We start from the raw sequence: 25,573 nt of genomic DNA, 5'->3' as shown, positions 1-25,573 counted from the left end.
ATATTTGTTTGTTTTTTAAATTTTCACTCACTTTGTTCAATATTTTCGGTATATCCTCATAGCGCAGCGTTCAATATTCGCTAATAGCGCTAGTAGTGTTTTGAATATTTATACCTAGGCCAAACTCCCGTCCTATGGGCGGTCGTTGTATTGCTGAAATCAGCGTTGTTGGGTACGTTCATACTCTCCGTTGTCAAAAACTTTCATACTTTCAGTGAATAGAAATGTTACTTGCGGAAAAATTTGTGAATTTGTTTCACTTTATAATAATAATAATTTTGTTAGTTGACTCCTCTAAAAAGGAGTTGCCGTAAATAAATTGCCGTTAATAAATTGCCGAAATTCTCTAAATAACCTGAATGGTTTTTTAAAAATTTTTGAAGTGTATGTTCATAATGGAATTCTTAACTTTGTTGGATAAAACTGGTAAAAATAAACCGATCTTTCAATTTACATAAAGCTACATTAATAGCTCCAATTGCTGCCACCTCTATTGAAAAACCCATTATATGATTTATAATTTAAATTGAGGATTAAAATTATTTTTAATATTATGATCTTAAAATTTTTCGTAAATTGTATTCTTAATCAATAAGTATAGTTTATTGATTAATCACACTATATAGTTTTATTGATAGTTATATACGAGTTATTTATTTACACTAACATCATTATAGTTGTGTATAAAGTTCAACTAACAATTGTTTATTTATTTTCAGGGTTAAATATAATAAGATAAAATGTATTATCAATATATTAAATAAGCAAGTAAAAATCCTATCTACTTAAAACTAGAATTAGGCAAAGAATTTTGGAAATTTAGAAAAGGCAATTTTATATTTTTCAATTTGATTTTTTTAATCAAATCTTGAACTATTGATTTAATATTAATAATATATGTATGTATGTACATATATCAGAAATACCTAATAAAATATGAATAAAAATTCTACATTTATATAAGAAATAATCATAAGAGCGAAACAAAAATGTATACTTGAAGTTGAGTGTTACTGCTTACAATACAATGTACTTACTTATGTACAAGTAAGTTTTTTTTTAAATACTCAGGCAACTACCATGTTAAATTCAAGCTAATTTAACTTCCGATTTATTTAATACAATTAAAATCAATTACATTTTTATGTATTTTGTATACATGTAAGTATGTATCGCATTGTTATGTTATATACGCGTGTTTGTTTTTAAAAACAACTAAAATAATCTACTGCCCTATAATGAATTCCATTCGTAGAATCCTATGATTTACGAACTTAGCTGCTAAGAGCTCTATAATGAACGCATAATTTGTAATTACTCTATTACGAATTTTCGAAGTAGAATTTTAATAATATTCGGAATTAACAATATGATATTCGTAATGTTTCGAATTTCAGGGATACGAGCGAAATTTATGATAGTGCTGCTAATTATTATTCAAAGACCATCTCGTATTTTGTTTTATGGAGAAAGATTCTTTATATAGATTTATTTATATACACACACACATGCAAAAATGTAATTATTTTTACTACTATTTTAACTACTTTTAATGTATTATTTGTAATAAATATTTTTTGTAAAACCATTTTTAATTAAAGCATAGATTTTAAATGCATAGATGAATTTGCAGTAAATATTGATTTTAAAATGTTTTATTTTGAGTTTAATTCTTTCATATGGGGCAGGTTATATTCAAAGTTGTGTAGGTTTTATTTTCAGAATATCATATTTCAGGAAAATTTCATACACTTTCGGCATGATTTTAACGTATAAGGATTTTTCTTAAAAGTGGATGAAGTTATAGTATATGAAATAGTTTTTGATCAAGCTTCTATGAATGCCTATAGACAATATTTAACGATTAATTGTTTTCTAAATTTTATCTATATGCATACCTAAATCAGGTTTTTTTAAATTTAATTTCAGAATTTTAAAAACCAATCGCAGTCCATCGTATTTAAACGAGTATATCCGTAAATGCGAATGAAAATTTGGAAAGAGTATGGTTCAGTATGTTTGATGTTCTAAGTTCAAACTGCAGTCACAGTTCGTTTTTGTTATTTTACTCTAAAAATTTTCTAGTTCGGCAATAGTTCGGCTACAAAATTTGCAGTTGCAAATTGTGGTTACAAAATTTGCGGCTCTAAATTAAAACTGTTTTGGTTAAATTTTCATTTCACGATTCACGTTAAATTTTCCTTTCTAATATAATGTGTATTGCGTTAATATATGCAAGCATAAGAAAAAAAAAATTCCAATTATTTTTTGCGAATATAAAAAATTTTCTTATGCATATACATACACATGTTGAGCACATGTAATTTAGATTATATAAGAAAATTATGTTATAATTGGTGTAATTACAAACAGGTAAATTGAATGAGAAAATTTTATCACAATTTATGTATAAAGTTTCGCATTACATAATATAATAAAATATTATATGTATATTTAAATATTTTATAATAACACACACTAAATGTGTGATACCAAATTGTGTATATACTCGTATATATATATATTGTATTTATGCGTACATGCTTTAAAAATTTAATTATTTTTATTTATATCAACAATTTAGTTCGTACGACCAAAATTAAAATATATATAATAATACCAATTATTAAAAGATTAGTATTCAATAATATTATGTTCACACTCTATAAACATCATATACATACTTATTATATTAGTTAGTATATAATATATATGATAAGAATGTAAATATTATGTTGTGTATACTAATTGATAAGTGAATTGAATCTATTATATAGTATATGAAATTTATATTCTTATCAATAATAAAAATATAATTCAAATGACCGACACATCAAATACAATTTTTTTATAACATTCACATATACATATTATACTATACGTATATAGAATAATTATAATTAAGTGAGACTTAAGACAAATTATAAAAAAAATATAAGAAACTTGGACCTTTTCAGTCACTTGAACGCTTTTCGTCGACGAACATCTCAATTTTAAAATAAAAAAAAAAAAAATTAACTATTTTGAACTGTGATTAAAAATTATTATTATAATTTTTTGTTATATAATATAACACTTAAATTATTAATAGTGTAAACTTGCCAATTAAATTCAATATATCTTTTATAAATTATTAAAATTAATAATTATAATATTAAAATAAATTGATGGTAGTGATAACAAATTCGATTATAATTTAGTGATATTTTATATAATTTTTTTTTTCAATTTAATTTATATATTTAATAAAAAAAAAACACAAAATCAAAATGAATCGTTTTGTTAAAATTTTAAAAACAACCGGATGTTCAATTTATAAGCAAAATATTAAAAATTTAAATAACAAAATTTCATTTACTAGTAGTAATTTTAATAATATTTTAATACGATGTGCATCATCAGATGGTCAAGGATCAAGACAAACTGTAAGTCATTATATTGGGAAAAAGGATTAATAAAAAAAAAATTTATAATATTTTTTTTTGTATTATGTAAGAATTTCTTTTAAATTTATTCAATTATTAAGAATTTATAGAATTTAAAGTCGTAATAAATTTTGTAATTTTCTTTTTATTTTTGTAATTTGATTAAAATTATTAATTTAAAATTGACTAGATATTGACAGGTTTTGATTTACAACAATTTTGTTTTTTTTTTTATTTTTGATATTACATATATGTCATATGTATGTGCGCTAGTATATTTTAAAATAAAGCAAAAGGTCAACGAAGCTATCATGAATTAATGAATGAATATATTGGAAATGTCATTTTATTATTATCAAAATCAATTTAAAATTAATAGAAAATTATTATAAAACTTAATGATAATGTCATATTTTTTTTTATATTAAAAATCATATTTTTTATGTATTTAAAATAAAAATGAATATTGTAATTATTATTGTGATTTGTTTAAGAGTTGTGAATAAAGTGCAATATGATGTAAATTAATATAACATTGATTTTTACGATATTGCGTTCTAATTTAAAATATAAAACTATTTAAATGTTTTATACTACTCTAAAAGATTAAAACAGTAATCCAAGATACACAATCCAAACTATTATACAAGTAATGTGGTTGACAACTCTTATACAAATTGGTGGTTACTATACACATGTGATGGTATAGCAATGCAATGATAGATCAATTTTAATTTTAATACATTATACGAAATATATTTTTATTTTGTGTTATACAATATGTAATTTAAATTATTTTTTATATTTATTTATTATGACAACAAATTGTATAAAAAAAAACAAATCCAAGCATTATAGAATCAAATGTTAATTAATCTTTTCATTTTATTCATTCAAACTATTTCATATTTTGTTGAATTTAATAAAAAACAGTAGCATAATCTGACAATATAGTTTTGAAAAAAAAAAAAAAAAATCAAACAGCAATATGGCAATGTTATTTTGATAAGAAAAATATCTAACATTTTACCTTGATCTTGAATTGCTTATATCAAAATACATAATTAAAATTTGCTTTATATTTAAAAAATTGAATAATTTTTTCTATAAATATTTACATCGCATTATGAGCGGAAAGTATGTTTTAGATTTTAGAATATTATTATTATTATCTAGAAAGAAGTTATTAATAATGGCCAGTGTATACGATCACATTAAATAATATTATAATAGCTAAAACAAGCCTGTTAACTTAAATGTTAAAGAACTTAACGTTTATGAGTTAACAAAAATACTTATGAAATATCTAAATATATACAGGAACTCATTTTCATATCCGTAAATACCACTCTTCTTAACTTCGCTTTTATACAGGATGCTGTACTCTTTATAACTGAACGCGATTCGTGGATTCTTATAATTTTAAAATGTTAATTAATTACATTTAAACGGAACATAGTCAATGCGTGCATTGCATTTAAATTAATTAATTAAGATTTCAGTATATTTCAATAGGTATGCATGTGCTACATATACATATAACAACAATATATTACATACATATAACGTTTGCTAACATTTTAAATAGATTTTTATTTTGGAATTTTTGTGATATATATTGTTCCTATATAGAATCTGACCTACTGACCATATATTTTCTTATGATAATTATTATTTTGGGACTCATAATATTATATATTGTTTATATAGCAAATACATATACTTATTTCGAAGATAGGACGGTCTGTTTACTTAATATATTATATATTTTCAAGTTGTATGAGATATGACATACTTATGTATATATGTATATATACAAATTGCACACATTCTTACATTTTGAATAGACAATTAGAATAACTCTGATTATATTTTTATTTTTAATTTTAATTTTTTTTTAAAACTGTAGCTATTTGACAAGATTGAATTAAATGTCTTAATCAAATATAGACAAAATAAAAAAGAAATTTATAATTGAGTTTATTAACCTAATTACTTACTTACTTACTTACTTATGTACATACATACTTAACATATGTGTTTAATTATAAAACCTGATAAATCTAATAAAATTTGGGTTTTAATTTATATGAATGTTAAGAGGGATATATATAACAATTTCAAATTGAATTTATTGTTTTACTTCAAAAAAATAAAATATGTAATTCTGTTTGTTGAACTTTATTATTTCTCAAATAACATTCATTAAAATTTCATTGGAATAATTGTGAATTTATTAAAATTTAATCTATAAACCCATTTTCATTATTTTCATAATATAATTCAAATGCATAAAAATTTCTTTTTTTTTTAAATTATCAATTGAAAATATTATACTAATCTAATTATTATTAAAATTATAAATGATAATGATATGAAGTAAATAAAGTGTTATTTATACTGCACCCTTATCAATAATGTCATGTTTTGCAATATTAAATTTTAAGTAAATAAAATTAATATAATCAATTAACAGTGAGTATGAAATGTGTGTATATGTTATTATAAATATTATTATTTTATGGTTTTTAATGAAGTATATAGACTTATATTAAAAAATTTTTATAATTAGAATTTTGTATATGTATATACTCTATACATATAATAGAAAGTACGTTGTGTAAGGCTGATAAATATAAATTATAGTAATGATTTGTTATACAATAAAATTTAAAGGTTTAGCTACTCAATTTGATTAGTATATATATGAAGTATACATTCTATATATACTAGAAATTTTGAAATTAATGTATAGAATGAAGGTTAATTATAATTTAACTCTTTTTGAAATTAAATTTAATGGTAATTATTTTGTCTACGATTTAAAATAATTTCTTTCTTTAATTTAAATTTTTTTCATAAATCATTTTTGTTATACATATAATATGTGTTTTACGATAATGTTATGTATATACATATGTACATTTTAGTTTCTATTCAGTGTTTAAAATTTTGAACAGTATTTTTAAATGAATCACCAGTCAATTTTAATTCTTAAGTCATTTAAATAAATTTTAGGCTTAATTTATAAATTTTCTTGTAAATTAATTCCAATATTTCGACTACAGTGTTTGTACATCTTCAAGGACTATAATATAATATTTATAGTCTATATATAATAAAGTTTTTTAACATGTTCATATAACTTTTATATAGTGTAAATTAGTAAAATATAAAACAAATTTTCAGCTTATAAAAATAATTATCTTAGAGATTTAAGACAAATTAAAAGAATAATTAACACATATACATAGATTAAATATTTAAAAAATATTTATTTAAAGTGTATATAACAAGTATATTCAAAATTCTGCAATATTTGTGATTTTAAAAACTAAATTTCAATATACTTCCACTGAAATTTAGTGATTTCTCTTAAATGAAATTTTACTGTAAATTTTTTTTAATCTGTAAACTTATTTTTTTAATCTGTAAATCCTAATTAAAATTTTACTGTAAATTTTTAACAATCATAAAAATTTTAAATATATTTATAGTTAAAATCTTACTAGTACTAATATTAACATATGCATATAAAGTGAAATTTATTGGAAATACATACATAGCTGTATATTAAAAAGTTGGAAATTTCAGCTAAATTTCAAAATTATGAATTTAATAGAAATAATATTTTTATTACATGACGTGTAAATATTTTGAAAATATTTTTCCATTCAATATTAAAATTCAAAAATTAATTGTAAAAATAATTCAAGTTCATTACTTACCCACAATTTAATTAAAAATTTAATTTAAAATTCTTTCGTTTCTGCCTATAAGTGTAATTTTAAGTGTAAAGGTTTATCATGTACCTTAATTTAGATTAACCAAATATTTAACATTTTTTAATAATTAAAAATTCAAAGAATTTTATTAAAAAACGAAAATATTTTGGAAATTTGGTTCTTGTAATAAGATATAGGTAAATGAAATTACTCAAATGAATGAATTTGTAATTTATTCTAAAAACTAGACAGGAAATTTATTCATTGCTTACTTACTTCCAAAATTTTTCAATATAAAAAAACTTTTTTCATTTACTTATGCATTTTGATTTATATTGTATTGAGTAAAAATTTTGAGTTAGAATAATTTTTAAATGAAAAATATGAAGCATATTATTGTTATAGGCTTTGCAATTATTGGTTTATAGATTAAGTGTTTGCAATAATTATTCTTCATATAATGTTTTAAATAAACATTTTTAATATAATCTTTTTTAGTAAATATATCTCCTATATTTGCATGAGGTCAAATGCAGAATGCAGAAATTTAACTACCCTAATTAGGATAAATGTGCCGTTTTGTTACCACTGCCACGTGATCACAGGGCTGTTATTGAGCGTACCCACGTGAATAGTCAGGCACCGACCAGAGGTGGGCACTCGTAGATATAACGAAAAATGTTCTCCTTCTTGTCTATTTCACAGTTGCTGCGACATGTTGTGTTGAAGGGCAATCCCAACCTAGCCAAATTTTTCCTCGGGCAGTGTCTCGTGTTGAATGCCATCAGACAAGCAATTTCCACATGAGACCTCATCACGAACTCATCCCATTTTCTATGATCGTATTTTGGTACCACCTTTCTTAAAGTCCCGCATGTGGACAGCGACAAAAGCTCAAGAAATACTGAAAAAATTTTAGTTATAACTAAATTTGTGTGTGTTTCTTTTTAAATACAATATTGGAATAAATGACTGTACATATGTATAAATTCTTCAAATTAACTCGAGTAACACTAAGTTTTACAGGTGTATATGAACCTTATGTTTTAATATAAAATACGCCATTATAATGAAATGAATACGCCTTTATAATTTATTTTATTTATACATTCCAATTATAAGTATGTACATATACAAGCACAATTGTACAATTAATTAATTAATTGTATATACGTATATGTATATATATATGTATATACATATATGTGTTTATATTTCACAAACATAAAAATAATGTTGAGTAGATTGAGTAAATATATTTATAGATAATGTTATTCATATACATAGATTAATTTGTATTCTAAATTAGTTAACAAATACCCACATCTATATTAATAAACTTGTGATTTTGTGATAACAATTTTATTTATTAAGAGTTAATTTTATTATTCTAATATAAAATGATTAATATAATATAATAGATATAGACACATATATATAAATTATGTGTCTATATCTAAGCATCCATCTAAACTCTCTTAAATTAATATAAAAATATAGTGTTAACAGTATTTCATTACAAATAACAGCAAAATTAATCAAAATAGTAGTAAGAAAGTTACCTCACATTTATAACAATAGTAAAGTTTTTATGGAACTATTTTTGATAATTAATATTTAAGAGCGATAATAGTAATTTAGCTACATTGGTATATGATAATTATATTGAATATCATAAATGTTGTTTAAAAAGAAATTTAGTGCACATTTAAATTGTTTTCTCTTCATTTTTATAAATTCGGTTTTAAAAATTTATTCAGATTCAATTAACATTCCCTTTTGGGTACTATTACGTTATTCTTTAAATACCTATGCTTAAATTTTCTAATAATTTTCAAAAAATTATTTCTATTCTCAAATCTAATATTGTAAATTGCAGACGGGTAGGCCTCGTCTTTGTCTATTTAATTTAAATATAATTCCATTTCAATATTAAAAAGAAGGCTTTGCTTTTTTAATTAAAATTATTTTATTTATAACAATGGCCATGGTTTCAAAAATGTGTTCATTACTTTTTATGTGAAAATTATTAAAAAAATATTGAAGTTAGTCTTAATTTTATAACAAGAAAACGTAAAAATAAAAAGAGAAAATTAAAAAATAGAATTCGCAATTTAGTTTTATGTGAAATAATTTCAAAGGGTTACAAAAAATTCCACGAACTATTTAAGAATTTCTTTAAATTTTCCGAAATTGTACAAATAAATGAAAAACAGAAAAAAACAATGATGTATAGTTGTCATTTTGCAATTTTATTAATTAAATTTTTTGTATTTTGTTGTTGTTCATAGCACATTTTTTTCACAGTTTATCTACTTGTTTGTTATTTTTTTTTAAATGAAAATAAAATTGAGAAAAGTTATGGTTACGAGTAAAAACAAAATTCATAAAAATTCTGAACAGCTTGACCTTTCATTAAGGTAATTAATTAAATTTTCTTGAAATTGATAAAAGAGGAATGGAAAATAGAAAATCAGTTTTCCTTTTATTATTTTAAATTTTTCTTTTGTACACCTTTTCTTTAATTAAAATCGAAAATTTTTTTTTTTTATTTTTTTTTATATCGTAACCACTTGAATCACTTTAAAAACTTATATAAAAGATCTTTTACTTCATTTGTAACAATTTAATTTTTCTAATAAAATAAATTGGTAATATTTAAAAAATATTATTGTTTTGTTCGATTGGTGTCTTTTTTGATTCTTTTAAGGTAAAATTGAAATTTTTATTATTTACATATAAAATTTATAGAGGAAAATTTGAGATAGAATTCTTATACATTTTTATTTGTAATAAAAATTTCATTTTGAAAATTGAATATCCCAGAAGTAGGCAATATTTTTGCATTTATTCTCAAGAATAATTTGCTATGAATAATAATATTTATGATGTAAATGATCGTTAATTCATACTATTTTTTCATAATTCACATACATATATATAATAATTATACATATGTATATAAATTCAGTGTGATCATTTAAAAAAAAGATTGTGTCAATTGATTAAAAGAATCTTTGATGGATTATTATTTTGAGAAGTGCAGTATAATTGTTCGATTAGTAATTATAGAAATTTATTCAAAAATTTTCAATAATATTATGTAAAACCTAGTAAGTACTTTAAGATACTCGTATTATGTACGTAACTATAAATTCCAAAATTAATACCTAATATAATTTAATTCAAAAATTTTAAAAATGATGTTAGCAAATAAATTATTAAAATTTGGGTTTGTTTTTTTGGAAATTTGAATATAATAAGTATTTCGGATAAAAATACACCTAAAATTCTATTAATTTTTTTGTGGAAATTACAATAGTTCCTTAAACCATTATAAAAATAGTGAAAAAAATAAATTGCTAATAATAATTTCTATTTTAATTAAATATAAACTATTTATAATGTTGCTCAGAATAACATATGATACACGGATCCAATTATATCGCATAATAAGAAAGGCTTCTACAGTTTTATATAAAAATATCTTATAGTGCCAGGATTTAACATATTACTGTGTTGACTTTGGTTTTATAAAATGAAAAAGTAAAGATTAATTACAAAAAGTTTTTAAAATATCAGAAAGTTAAAAAAAAAACTGATTTCAATTCTCTATAATATAAATGTATATGTAGTTGTACACGCGTTGCATCACAATAATTTAAATTATGTTATTATAAGTTTTAAAAAAAAAACAAAAATGTATAATTAATTACTTTTTGTTTTTCATTTATTGTAATATTGAAAACAGGCGACAACATTCGAGAAAAGAAATTTTTTATTGGATAAACGTCATCAAATATTTAAGGAACGTAATCAATTAAAATATGCAAGACGTATTATTATTAAATTGGGTAGTGCTGTTATAACTCGAGAAGATAATAATGGATTAGCATTGGGACGTTTAGCTTCAATTGTTGAACAGGTAAATTAATTTATATTTTTTTTTTTCGTATATATTTTGTGAAAAAATGAGATTTTAAAAAAAAATAATTACTGTGCTATTAAGAGTATATTATCAAAAATTATGTTGAGTCCGAAGCGTCTTCATGTTTATTTGAAAAACCCAAAAAAAAAAATCTCTTTCAAAAATCCCTGTGTACTATTATTTTAGTATCAGTTTTGTATTACTCGTGAATTTGGATTGGCGAATTGAAGGTTAGTTTCTTAATTAAAGTAAATGCATGTATTTATTCAAAATTTTAAACAACGATTCAAAAAATACTCCGAATACTCTAATACTCAAAAAGGCATTTAGATGAAAGTTTGTGGATTTCTGATTGAGTTCTTTTTCTTTTTTTCTAATAAAAAAAATTTTATTTCTTAATTATTTAATAATTATATGAAAAAAGGAGTCATGTTATACAATTTCTATTTTTCAGAAAAAAATGAAAATTAATTTAACCTTAATTTTTCCAAATTTTCTTCATAAAAATTTAATAATATGCATGCTTCTGTAAAACGAGAATAACGCAATAAGGAATTCGTTTGTTTTTTATTGAAACAAGTTTCTTATAAGAACTTATTTGTTTTACCTTTAATGTAAAACTTTTTGAAAGAGACAAAGTAAATGTAGTTTATTGGATTTTTTGTTAATTTCTATAAAAGAAGAAAACTCTTTACCTGTCAAAGAAAATTCTTTTACTAACAAAAATTTTAGTTTTATGTAAGCGTATGGTATCCGTAATATTGGAATATTTTTAATTTTTTTTATTTATTACCAAACTCCTTTTTATTTACTACGAAAAGAGAAGTAGAAAAATCAGGATGACAGGCACGTTTCCTGCAATTATTTTATGCAAAGGTACTATAAAATTATTATAAGAATCGTGGTTCTTCATTATGAAATGAAATGATTTTTCATTACACTTACATTAAAAATTCTATTAAATTTATAATTAGTTTTATTTGTCTATTTATTTCTACATATAGCGCTTGAGCACATGCAAAATTTTAGAAAAAAATTTAGCTACTCGTATTACTTTTAACTTTCTGTTCGACTTAAAAAAGCAAAATTAAATAAAACAAAATTACTGTTCAACTTATCCTGTTCAACTTAATCAAGGTACAAAGTAGTTTTTTGAAACAAAGAGCGTTATAGTAAACGTTCTATTACTCAAAAGTAAGCTTTAAATTATTAAGAATAGAAGAAGGAGAATGAAAATAGATGTAAGCGGAAATGTGCTACTTAACAAATCTTGTAATTTTTATTTTTAATATGCACAAACTTTTGTACAAATATTTTTTTGAACTGATGTATTCGTAGCGTATTAAATGCAAAAATCATAGTTTCTGATTAATTAGATATTGTAGGAAATTTTCACTTAAATCTACTAAAATTTGTATTTTATAATAATCATATTTTGTATGAAATTCTCAAAGAAACGTACATACTCGTACTTCCAAAAAAGCAATATCAATTAGTTTCATTCAAAAATCGTATATTCTAAAAAAAACTTAAGTGGTGCTAGATTCCTACTCAATTCATTTAATTTTAGCTTTAAAAATATGCTTCTTAATGGTCTGTTAAGCACATTATATTTGTTTAAGGCAAAAGTTTTAAAAATCTTAACATCTTGACGAAAGTATAGGCATAATGCTGTAGTGAGTATGTACGTACGTGCGTATACCATTTTGTTATAAGCAAAATGGCTATTTTAATATTAATTATTTAAATTATTTAAAGATCGTTAGCAAGGCAATATAATTTCAATTTTGTATTTACCTACTTATTAATATTCCTGTTTCTTTTAACCCTGATGACCTTAAATAAAAAATTTCTTTGAAAAATGCATCGGAAAATATTTCTTTCATTTTGGAAAATTAAGTTTTCTTAATTCAATTTAAACGGGAAAAATGAAAAGAGAAAAAATTTTTATTAATAAAAAAAATATAAAGAGAAAATAAGTTTTGGTTTTTGCATTTTACTTGTATGCACATAAATGCTTTTATAATGAAAAATTGGGGGAAATTCATTTGGTTTTCTTTCAACAGAAAAGAAAGAACCACAAGTACAAATTATAGTTTTAGTAAAAATTAAGTTTATTTTTTTTATTCCTTTTTTTAATTATATCCTTTTTACGATAACATATAGTATTAAAAAAACCACTATCGCTCTCATAATTATTTTAATATACTCATATATTTTAACGATATTAAAATTTTTAACATTAATTTATATTTGTATATGTAGGTAGCTGAATGTCATTTAGAAGGAAGAGAAGTTATGATGGTAACTAGTGGTGCTGTTGCTTTTGGAACACAAAAACTTACCCAAGAATTATTAATGTCTCTTTCAATGAGAGAAACATTATCACCTAAAGACCTTACAAGACAGGTAAATTGTATGTATGATATAAAAATTATGTTTTATTTTCATTTTATATAATTTTACATTATATACTTATAATATAAATATGTAATGTATATAGTAGATATATAGTTACCTTAAGTTATGTGTTAATGAAATTTTTAGATTTTATTATTAAATATTTTGTATCTTTTTGTCTTTTTTGTTATCATTCACATCTTATATAAACAATTTTTATACACACATAACATATACATAATTATATATCATGCAATTAATAAAATTTTTAAATTTACTCATACATAAGGATGCCGGAATGTTATTAGAACCAAGAGCTGCTGCTGCTGTAGGACAATCAGGTTTAATGTCATTATATGATGCTATGTTTGCACAGTATGGAGTTAAAATTGCACAGGTAAATTTTTTTTACAAATAATATACATAATATGTGTATATATATAGTACTGCTGCAGTTATACTTATTTATATAGTGTTTAATGGTACTTGATAGTGTAAGAATATTTATCATAGTGCTAGAATATTTCGAGGATGAAAATGAATTAAAATGAGAGAAAATATTTATATGTTGTTATGTGTATATATTTATATTATTATATGTGTAATAGTTAGGTATACATACATATTATTATTACATTTAAACAGTGTAGAAAAACGTAGTATTTTTGTGGTCAGTGATAAGATTGCGGTGATTTTTTATTACAAAATATAATATTAATGTTTTTGTGAATAAAAACTAATAAAATAATAATTTTTTTTTTGTTTTTATGATGGTTAAATTTTAATGTTTACACTGACTTTAAAATGAAAAAAGGAAATAAATAGCTACCTATACATTTTTGTATAGAATGATAAAATTTACAGTGTTAATACAATAAGGGCAATATAATATTTTATAATTAAAGGAATTATGGTCTGTAAAGGACAATTGAACTTAAATGTTTTGCAACATGTATAAATTATATATAGAGAAATGCATGCATTATATGTATGTGCATGTTTTAATTAAAAAATATATTTGAACATTTATTTTAGTGAAAAATAATAATAGAAGCTACAATAGAATTAAATTCTTCAAGGATATTGTTGTAACTGTGATTTTGCATAAGTTTTAATGCATATATAATTTACTTAAATTGCCAAAAATTTTTTGTAATTACTATTCTGCTTGTATAGAGTTGTACTTTAAACATAACATGAATTTGAGAATTTTATTTTTAAGAAAGAATTTAAATTTACAATTCTCAAACACAGTTTATTAAGTAATATTTTTTTTTTATTTTATTATAAATAGGTTCTTGTCACAAAACCAGATTTCTACAATGAAGAAACACGAAAAAATTTATTCTGCACATTATCGGAACTTATTAGTTTGAATATTGTTCCAATTATTAATACAAATGATGCTGTATCACCACCAATGTTTATTTTAGATGAAGATGTACCTGTTGGAACATCGAAGAAGGTATTTATAACAATATTCATTTCAAAGATTAAAGCCCTTAAGATTAAAGAGTGAAATTTTAAAAAATTTTCTCAAATAATTTTATTAATTATAATTTTATTAATTCTACAAACTTGAAAAGGAATTATTATTTATTATATAAAAAAGGAATTTCCATTAAGATAAAGGAATTATTATTTATTTTCGATACGGTATTGGCTAATCCCGAAATTGAAATTGCATTACTCAATAATTCAAGTTGACGATAGATTTGGATTTTAATTGATCACCGGAATATATCGAATTTTCATTTAGCTTCGATTCAGTTAGTTTAATTTTATGATTCAGACTCATTTCTATATTTTCAGAAATAGGTAAACATATTTGTTTAAAAAAAATATTAAAATAATGTCAAAGGTTACAAATACATAAGATTAGACAAAAACAAATAAAAAGCAAAAATAATGATAATTTTAAATTAAAAAAAAAATTAAAAATTTATTTTTTGACAAATAAAACGGGTAGATTAAAATTAAAACGTGAAATATTTTTTTGTTTATAAAAAATAGCAAAAAAAAAAGCCAATCAACCGTCATAATAATATGATTTCGGATTTTGACGTACACTCATACTCTCATTTAAATGCAATATTCGATTTGTCAGAATGAAAATGTCAGCACGTTTGTTTTATCTTTACACTTCATTGATATCGCGTTTCATTTATTTTCTTCATGTATATAGTCTGAAATGAATTGATGAGGCAACTTGTCTCGCATATTTTCAACAAAAATTTGGGAAAATATACTTACAAGTTTAGTGTTGTTGACAACTGCCCGTCCATTTATCGGTGTACAAAATTTCATTTATAGAAAAATGCAGAAAAAAAGCATAACATTCAATTACGGAATGAATTTTGGCAAAAAATCTATTTCTGTATAGTAGAAAATTTTTACCGATATAGTTTCTTTTGCTCTAAAAGATATACGGTCGGAAAAAGTTTGGAAAACACCATTTTTTTGTTAAATTATTTTATACAAACCGTGGAACATTTCAAAATTTTATAACTTTAAAAAGTGATTCCGATTGGTAATTTTTTTAAATGTTTAACTGGCCGAATTCACCGTAAAATCGCACCATTATATTCGCGCTCATTTTTATTTCTATATACTTCTTGTTTTAACTTATCCCGTCTCCTAGTTGTATGCAATAAGAATGAAATAAATAAAACAGTATTTAATAATATTGTGCCTAATTATTGTTAAGGGAAAATATGCTAGATTCAAAACCATTCATTTAGTCCCAGTAAATTTTTTTTACATTTGTTGAATTTCTCAAACTCCGTTTTTTCGACATTATTATAAAAAATATTTTAACATAAAATTCGTTTACACTTATTGAATTCTTGGAATTTTATACCGCATTAATTTGAAAAGTATACAAAATGAATTTCAATTTTGACTAATTTTTTATTCGAAAGTTTATTGAATGTGTTTTTCGAAAAAAATTTTCGAAGTATGTTTTAAATTAAAATTTAAACTTCTATCAGAATATTAAGTTATAAATATTGCTTAAAGTTTCACTTTTGATTATTGGGTAGCTAAATTGCATGTGTCATTTTTGATTATTTTAAATTAATTTTTTTCTATTTAATTTAAGGGCATCAATATAAAAGATAATGATAGTTTAGCTGCATTGCTGGCTGTCGAAGCACAATCTGATTTACTTATTTTAATGTCAGATGTTGATGGTATTTATAATAAACCCCCATGGGAAGATGGAGCAAAATTAATGCATACCTTTACAACAAATGATATGAACTCAATTCAATATGGAAAGAAATCAAAGGTAAAAATTGATTTTTCGTTCATACTATTTATTTTTTTTGCCTTATAATAATTTTAAGTAGAAAAAAAAAGTGGTAACAATAAATTTATTAAAAAGTTCTGATACTGACATGTTAATTTTTTAACATATAGCTGCCCGTATTTTATACTAATTTTTCTTCATTTATGTTCGTTATATTTTCATATTAAAAACCGCAGATATTTTACAGTCATGAAAAAAAGAGAGAAATATAGTAAAAGTAATTTTCTTGTAATGCAAAAAAAGAAGCGAAAAATTTTCATATAGTGACGACGGTTTCTCCAATGAAACGATGATATAAAAAAATGCTTTTTTTTACTTTAAAACATTGAAAATTACTTTTACTACATCAATATGCATGGAAAAATTATACATACTTTGTAGCTTCATGAATGTAGTACTTTTTATTATTTACATGTAGGTTGGAACTGGTGGTATGGATGCTAAAGTAAGAGCAGCAACATGGGCATTAGATAGAGGTGTAAGTGTTGTGATATGTAATGGATTGCAAGAAAAAGCAATTAAAACTATAATAAGTGGTAGAAAAGTTGGTACATTCTTTACTGAAACAGTTGAAGGTTCCACAACACCAGTTGAAATATTGGCAGAAAATGGTTAGTATATTGCATTTTTTTCTTATTTGTAACTAAGATTAAATGTCATTTATAATAATATTTTAAAAAATTTTTATTAAAATATGTATGTGCTGCTGTTAAACCTATAAAGTAGAATTTATTGCAATATAGTTTTATAAACTAAATGTATAAATGTAAAGAGGTAAATTTAAGAAAAAAACTTCGTTTGTTTGATATTTTCACAAATCACTATTTTAGAATGCAACAGAAGTTATTTTTGATGTTTTGATTTTAAGTTGGTTTTGCAATAAGTGTGAGATTTTAGTTGCAGTGTTTGTGAAACACTATGACTTTTTGTTGTTATGCCTCAGAGACCGTTATACATCCTTTCATCTTCTCTATACTATTCAATATTATACATTGAAACCAAGAATTTAAGTTACAATTTTACTAGGGTTAACCGCATAAATATTAAAACTTCCATAATACGTATTACAACATTTTTTTAATAAATAGCTTTCATATATAGGAAAATCTTATTCCATTTTGAATTTACAATTTTGCATATTTGACTACATAAAAGTTTCTCGTCGAAAATTGCTCCTATACACATATTTTATTCCTAAAATCATTTTAAAAGTTTTGTTAACCACAAATTTTGAGATTCATCTATTTTTCAGTTCCCTATTGATTTAATACTATTTTTTAAATGTACACACAAGCATATTTTTCAAAAGTTTTGTAATTAAATGTTGGCTTTGACATTTTTCACCAATATTATAAAATTCAGTTTTGTTATTTCACCCTCATCATATTAGGTATATAATGGTCATTTGATTGATAGGATGAAACAAAATTGTTGGTAAATTTTTAAATAATTATTGAAATTGTTTATATTTATTTTAATAAAGAAATTTACATTAGAAGTTATGATTTTACCTTTCACTAAATTTATGCATCAATTGATAAAGTATAGTTACTTTCCTTTGAACAATTTCAATGAAATTCAAAAATTTATTATTAATGAAATCATATTTAAATATTTAATGGAGAAAGACCCTTTTACATATCTCTTGTATTTGCATATTGGACAAAGTTTTTGAATTTGATTTTTTGGTTGAAATCACTTGTGCAGTTTTTGATTTTCAGAAAAAGTATAATTATGAATGTGAAAAATATTTCAATATTTTTAATTTTTAGTCAAAAATTTTGTTCTTTTTCGCCAAATTTGCTAATAAAATATTTGGCATTCATAATATTTTACACAGTAACGTAATAAGTGTAAATTATTATTAAAGAATGTAAATAAAATTTTTTATGAATATTTTCTACTACGTACTATCTTTTGGTTTTAATTTAATATTTTTAATAGAATTTTACAAGTTTCTAAACCTTTTTTTTGAATATGGTTACTTAAAAATTGGTATTTTCATTAGAGGAAAATATTTTCAAATTCGTTTAAGCATACACTTAAAATTTGGTAATTAAAGAGAATTTTACAAGAAAATATCCTTTAGCACTACTTATAAAAAAAAAATTTAACTTCATTTTTCTGAAATTATAATTTTTCTTTAATGAATTTTCACAACATGGTTATAAAATTACATAAAACTTGAACTATTTTTATAATATCTTTCGGGTATTTTGAAGAATAAATTATGAATTTTTCCTTATTTTATTATACCTTATGTAGGGAAATTATAAAAAGGTGAGAAAAAAATAATTGGTTGTTGAAAAGCAGAATACTTATTGAAAAACAATGTGGCTAATATAATTTTAAGAAGGAGGTTAACAGTTTAGACGTTTCGATAATGAATGTGGGTTGTTGTATAATGTTTTTATGAATTTGCTCCGTTTCTGAGTATTTCGATGTTAAAACCTAACGGGGTGCTAAGCAGTTAATTTAAATTTATTGAAAAACGAGAAAAAATAGAGTTGTCTATGTCAACCGTGTGATATCCGTACGAATTTATTATCCTGTGGTAGTACAAATATGCCATAACTGATTATGGGGCAGACATGGTTAAATTGGTTTAGAATTCGACGCTGATCAAAAACATTCACTTATACCTATATCCTAGACCATTTTTTCTTAGCGGTACAAACGGTAAGGCAAATTTTTTCGATCCTTCGAACATACGTCTGTACGGGTATAATAATGGATATGGCAATTTAATTTAATTGGTTTGCAAAATTATTTTTAATGAATGTCTTAATAAACACTTCAATGAAATTAATTTTTTGTACAATCGTGCAATTAAATTGCATAAAATTTACTTGTGCAAATAAAATTAAAACTTTCATCAATATTTATTTAAACCAATTAATAATTCTATTAATTTAATTTCAATAAATTAAGTATTATAAAATAAAACAAAAAAATATTTTTGCAGCTCGTGCTGGCAGTCGTTTGATGCAAACATTAACACCAGAAGAAAGAGCACTTGCCGTTACTAATTTAGCTGATTTATTAATATCCAAACAAGATTTCATTTTATCAGCAAACAATCAGGATATTCAAGAAGCACAAAAAAGTGGACTAGCAAAACCATTACTCGCTCGTCTATCATTAAGTCCATCAAAATTGAAGAATCTTTCGATTGGATTAAAACAAATTGCTGATTCTAGTCATAATGTAAGTATGAATTAATTAAGAATGAATTATTCACTCAAAAGATAGTATTTTCAATGAATTGAGGGACAACTTTCAAGAATTTTCCATACTGCCTTAGCTTAATAGTTTTGACCGATAAGTGTGGGAAGATAAAAACAATGGCAGTATAATTTAATTATTTTTTAGAAATCGCTTTTAGCAGCTTTTAATCCCTGTCGTTTTAAATTTTATTATTTTTTTTAATTCAGGTATTTAAATAAATTTTAAAAAATTAAATTATTCTACATTTTCATGAAAACTATATTATATAACTTAATATTTAAGTATACATACATAATGCAGTTATAAACTTTTTGTAGACTTTCTTGTAATTTATTTTTACACCATTCTATGAGAAGATTGAAAGAAAATTAAATATTTTTTTTGGGAAAATATTAACATTAACTGCTCACAAGTTAATTTGCTTTTTAAGACTTATTCATGAATATGATTTATTGTTGTATATATACATATATGCTATTAACAAGCAAAGTTATAAATTATAAACATTCCTCCCGATTTTTGTATTCGACCGAATTGCACACAAAAACACAAGGTTATGTGATGGCATCAAATTTTGGATGTCGAGTTTTCGGTAGGAACGCACTTTTCCATAGAAGGGATGTGTAAGTAAACTAATTTTAGAGAGACGTCGGTCTGTGTGCACGCGTGTATCTCAAGTTCAGCTGAATCGATTTTGATGAAATTTTATATTTGAGTTTATTTTAGCTATGGCACGAACTGCATATCAACTTGTGAGATATATCAGACCTTGGGAACTGGAAATTTTTGCGGGTCAATTTTACACTTTTGCGTTTGTTCACCACTTTCCTTCAAATTTAATATTTAAATTCGTGGTTTTAAAACAATGAGTCTATAAATTTTTTTGAAAGATCAGGGTTCGAAATTAGTTGATGGAATTTCTTGAAATTTGATGTTTGATTTTTCGGATTCGGGTGTCACAAAGCGAAATTTACATTTTTCTTCCCATGTTAACTAAAAAGGTGCTAAATTCTTTAAAATAGAAAGGAAGTATTCAAAAGGTATTTTCATAATTTTCTGTAACACTTTCACTAAACTAGACAATACACAATACGGTCGGTTATGTGGTCACCACATCAGAGTTTTTTAGTCATAACACCCTTTTAAATCTTATGATGAATTTTTTATTAAAACTAAAATAGTGCACAAAAAAATTCTTTCTGCCTGTTATTATGAAAAATTTTTGGGTGATTTAATTACAAGTTTTAAAAAGAAAAGAATAAAATGAACACCAAAATTTATAATGTATTCTGACAAACATCTATCTATGATATCTTAATATACCTTTTAGATACAACTTTGAGTTAATGAAAAATAAACTTTTTCATTTAAGATGCATTTATTTTTTATGATAAATAAGTTAATACTAAAGTTAAAATTTCTCGTTTAATGTAAAATTACTTTCTGAGATTATGCAATAATTCTTGTATTTCTACTAAGATATTGTTTTAAATAAATTTTTCTCAAAAAAGCCTTAATGAAAAAGGTTTGGGAAAATTAAATTTAAACTTTTCATTTCTTCTTTATGAAAACTTAAAAATTTTTGATTAGCTTTTTTCTTCATTTTTATTAAATTTAAAGAAATTTTATTTTTAGATAATTTTAGATAAGGAGAGGAGTAGTCCGCAAATTAGTTTTCATTTATTTTAATACATTTACAATTTTATTTTTGTATATAGTTTCCGCTAAACAATAGGAATTTTCACTTAACTTTTGTTTTCTTTTCAAATTATACTTAATTTTTTAAATATTTGATCAATAAAACAAATGTTCCTTCAAGCCAATGTTAATTGTATGCATGCATTTTAGAGGAATATTAAGAAAAAAAAAAGGGTCATTTATAATTAGGTAAAGCAGTTAAATTGAGTAGTTTTATAGATCAGTTAATTGAGACACTTAAGATCTCTTAGTTTCGGAGAGACAACATTTCTATTGCTTGTGTATTTGATTACAAGCTTAATAAAATAAAATACGAATTTTTCAATTTTGAGGCTTTGTAAACGGACTTATAGGTATAAACGCGTACATTTAATATATGAATAATATAGTTGAAATAATTTTTTTTTGAAACAATTTTTTTTGTATAAAAGTTATGTTTTCTCTTTTAATTCAATATGCATATAAATATTTTCAATTCTGAGTAGTTTTTTAGTTGTCTTTTAATGAGAGTCCATACATAATATAATCATTTGAAAGACTTCTAACACTGATTGAAATCTCAGCTAAAATTTGACGTTCCTCTAAATTCTCTCCGAAAAGATTAATACACTTTCGAATGTTTAGGTACAATTTTATTTGATTTGTCAATTTTCATCAAAAATGAAAAGTTAACTATGTTTTCAGGTGCAATAAAAAATAATTAAATAACCAAAAAATAAAGAAATAACATCAAAAATATTGAAAATAAAAAAAACCAAAACAAAATTTTTATGTTATTGTTGTTGCCCTCAGGTCGTTGAAATAGACACTTTAAAAATTTATAAATTATATTGGTTTTTTTTTCGCTTATCTTTTTGATAATTGAAAAATTTTCCAATGTTTTCTATTATATGAAGAAAAAAACAAGGCGTAAAATAAGAAGACCTAAAAAACTTTTCCAATCAAAATTCTCTTAACGTTATAATAATCATAATAAAAAAAAAAAACAAAAAAGAAGAGAGAAAAACGAAAAAGTTTTTGAAGAGTTTAACAATATAAATGTTATTTTGTAACTTTACTATGTTTATAGCATTAGAACAATAAATTTATGTACTGCTGTACGGTTACTTAAGGGTAACGTTATAAGTTGTTAAAAAGTATTTATGAGATGATAAAAAATATTATGTACTACGGTCCTATTTATAATGAATGACTAAAGGGAATTTTTTGTTTGTGCATATATACTTGCACTTATATATAGTTATTAGACATTATTATCGTTAACCCTTGAAACGACTTTATTTATTCGTATAGTACGAGAACCTACTGACATTTTAAAAACAAAATAAAGAAAAATGAAGACAAACTTTAATATCTTAAATTTTTTAATGTTTTATATATTTATACATACATATACATACAAAATCAAATATTTTTTCCACTCTTTTTATTAGAATGTAGGCAGAGTACTTCGTAGAAAAAAAATAGCTGAAAATTTACAACTTGAACAAATTACAGTACCAATTGGTGTTCTTTTAGTTATTTTTGAGTCAAGTAAGTCAAGAATAATAAACTCTTAATCTTTTTTTGAGTTTTTAGAAAATTGTTGCTACATAAAAGTATATACTTACATAATTTTATTTATTAGGGCCTGATTCATTGCCACAAGTTGCTGCTTTAGCAATGGCATCTGCAAATGGTTTACTTTTAAAAGGTGGTAAAGAAGCTGCTCATAGTAATCGTGCTCTAATGGAACTTGTTAAAGAAGCATTAAGATCAGTTGGAGCAACAAATGCTGTTTCATTGGTATTAAAAAAAAATTATTGTTTGATTTGAATCATTTCGTTGAATCATACCATGCATCCATACTTTTGATAATAATATCCTGTTCCTAAAGAAAAAAGATATTGTTTATTAATGGAATATTTTTCATTTTTATAAGGTTTCAACAAGGGAAGAAATTAGCGATTTATTGTCAATGGATGATCATATAGATTTAATAATACCAAGAGGATCATCTGATTTAGTACGTAGTATACAAAGTCAATCATTACATATACCAGTTTTGGGACATGCTGAAGGTGTCTGTCACGTTTATGTTGATAAAGATGCAGATTTAAAGAAAGCATTAAGAATTATTAGAGATTCAAAATGTGATTATCCAGCTGGTAAGTAAACTAATAAAAATAATTTTCAAAATTTTAAAAAATCAATTAAAAATTTTTAAAAATCTATAAAAATGTTTTATATATTTTGTGTTTTATATATATTAACAGCTTGTAATGCAATGGAAACATTACTAATACATGAACAATTATTAGATAATGGTTTCTTTAATGATGTTTGTAGTATGCTTAAAAATGAAGGTGTTAAAATATATTCTGGACCAAAATTAAGTAAAAAATTAACATTTGGGCCACCATTAGCTAAAAAATTGAAACATGAATATGGTGCATTAGAATGTTGTATTGAAGCTGTTGGTGATTTAGATGAAGCTATCGATCATATACATGCATATGGTAGTGCACATACTGATGTTATTGTAACTGAAAATGGTAAATAATTTTCCAATATATACAATGAAACTTAGTGTAAGAGAAAGAATATATTAAAGGATTATACATATAAAATTTTATAATTTTTTTTTTATATTTTTAATATTGTAGATGGTACAGCTAAAAAATTCCAAAATTCAGTTGATAGTGCATGCGTTTTCCATAATGCAAGTTCACGTTTTGCTGATGGTTTCCGTTTTGGATTAGGTGCTGAAGTTGGTATATCAACAGCAAGAATACATGCTAGAGGACCAGTTGGTGTTGAAGGTTTATTAACAACAAAATGGGTATTAAAAGGAACAGATCATGTTGTTACAGATTTTGCTGATGGTGGTTCAAAACATTATTTACATGAATCATTACCAATTCAATAGAATGTAATTAATTAATTAATGTTTCTGTAAAGGATAACAACACGAAAAAAAAAAACAAAAATTAAAAATAAGCTTTATCTTTCTCCCCATTAGTTAAATGAATAAAACTGTTGTTTCTTTTTTTTTTTGTATTCCATTTTCTATTTTAAATTTTATTTTATTTTAATACTTTATAAAATACATTTTGTAAAAAAAGCTAGAAAAATGAAACCAAATTCTAAATATAAAATTTATTATAGAATTAATTTTAATTGTTTTTTTATGGAAGATGGGACTAAGAATTTTATTTTTATTCAAAAGAGATAAAAAAAGGAATAATAAATTTTATATATGAATCTTGTATATAAAAAAAGGGAAAACACATAATAATTTTTAATGTCTTTTTCTTTATCTTTAATAGGATTAAATTATAATTTATTTGTGTTTTCAATTCAAATCCTATTTAATTTTAAATATATAGAATGAATTTAATTCCTAGACTTTTTTAATTTGTATGCGTTTTAAAAGTTTATTTCAATGCTCAGCCAATAGTAGAATATATTGCCTTTTAGTTTCTTTAAATGCTAATTGCTTTGATGTTGCCTTTAATTTTCCATGACTTATTGTAGTGTAATGTAAGGTATTCAATCAGTAAAATAATGAATATCCCAATATTTGAATTATTTAAAAAAAATTGCTGAAATCTATTAGAAAACTTAAAAATGAGCGACTGTTATTTACTAAAAATATTATTTTTAAAATTTTTAAATCCTATCCGGGCTGTAATTTCTGTTCCAAATCTAAAAAGGAAAATAAAAAAAAATCGATTTTATACAAGTATTTTGTCTATCGTCAAAAAAATACTTATCTATTGATTTTATATTTTTTTACTTTAATCACTTAGGAAATAAGTTTAGTAAATTAAGAATTTTTGCACGTTTTACTGACTTAATTTTGGCCACAATATGAACT

At 23.0% G+C, this 25,573-nt stretch overlaps 1 protein-coding gene across 1 annotated transcript; it reads left to right on the top strand.

The window, feature by feature from the left end:
• Nucleotides 1-3,080: 3,080 nt before the first annotated feature.
• Nucleotides 3,081-24,867, top strand: LOC129610129 (delta-1-pyrroline-5-carboxylate synthase). The gene is made up of 13 exons (XM_055522517.1): nt 3,081-3,425; nt 10,902-11,075; nt 13,344-13,487; nt 13,768-13,875; nt 14,773-14,943; nt 16,579-16,767; nt 17,207-17,399; nt 19,754-19,995; nt 23,148-23,247; nt 23,342-23,499; nt 23,636-23,861; nt 23,970-24,248; nt 24,360-24,867. The coding sequence occupies exons 1-13, from the start codon at nt 3,270-3,272 to the stop codon at nt 24,620-24,622; spliced, it is 2,403 nt and encodes an 800-aa protein (XP_055378492.1). The 5' UTR covers nt 3,081-3,269; the 3' UTR covers nt 24,623-24,867.
• Nucleotides 24,868-25,573: the final 706 nt, after the last annotated feature.

This window comes from Condylostylus longicornis, unplaced genomic scaffold (assembly GCF_029603195.1).
Source record: "Condylostylus longicornis isolate FDR11 unplaced genomic scaffold, ASM2960319v2 ptg000044l, whole genome shotgun sequence".
Taxonomy (NCBI): Eukaryota; Metazoa; Arthropoda; class Insecta; order Diptera; family Dolichopodidae; genus Condylostylus; species Condylostylus longicornis.
This window is presented reverse-complemented; position numbering and strand designations above follow the sequence as displayed.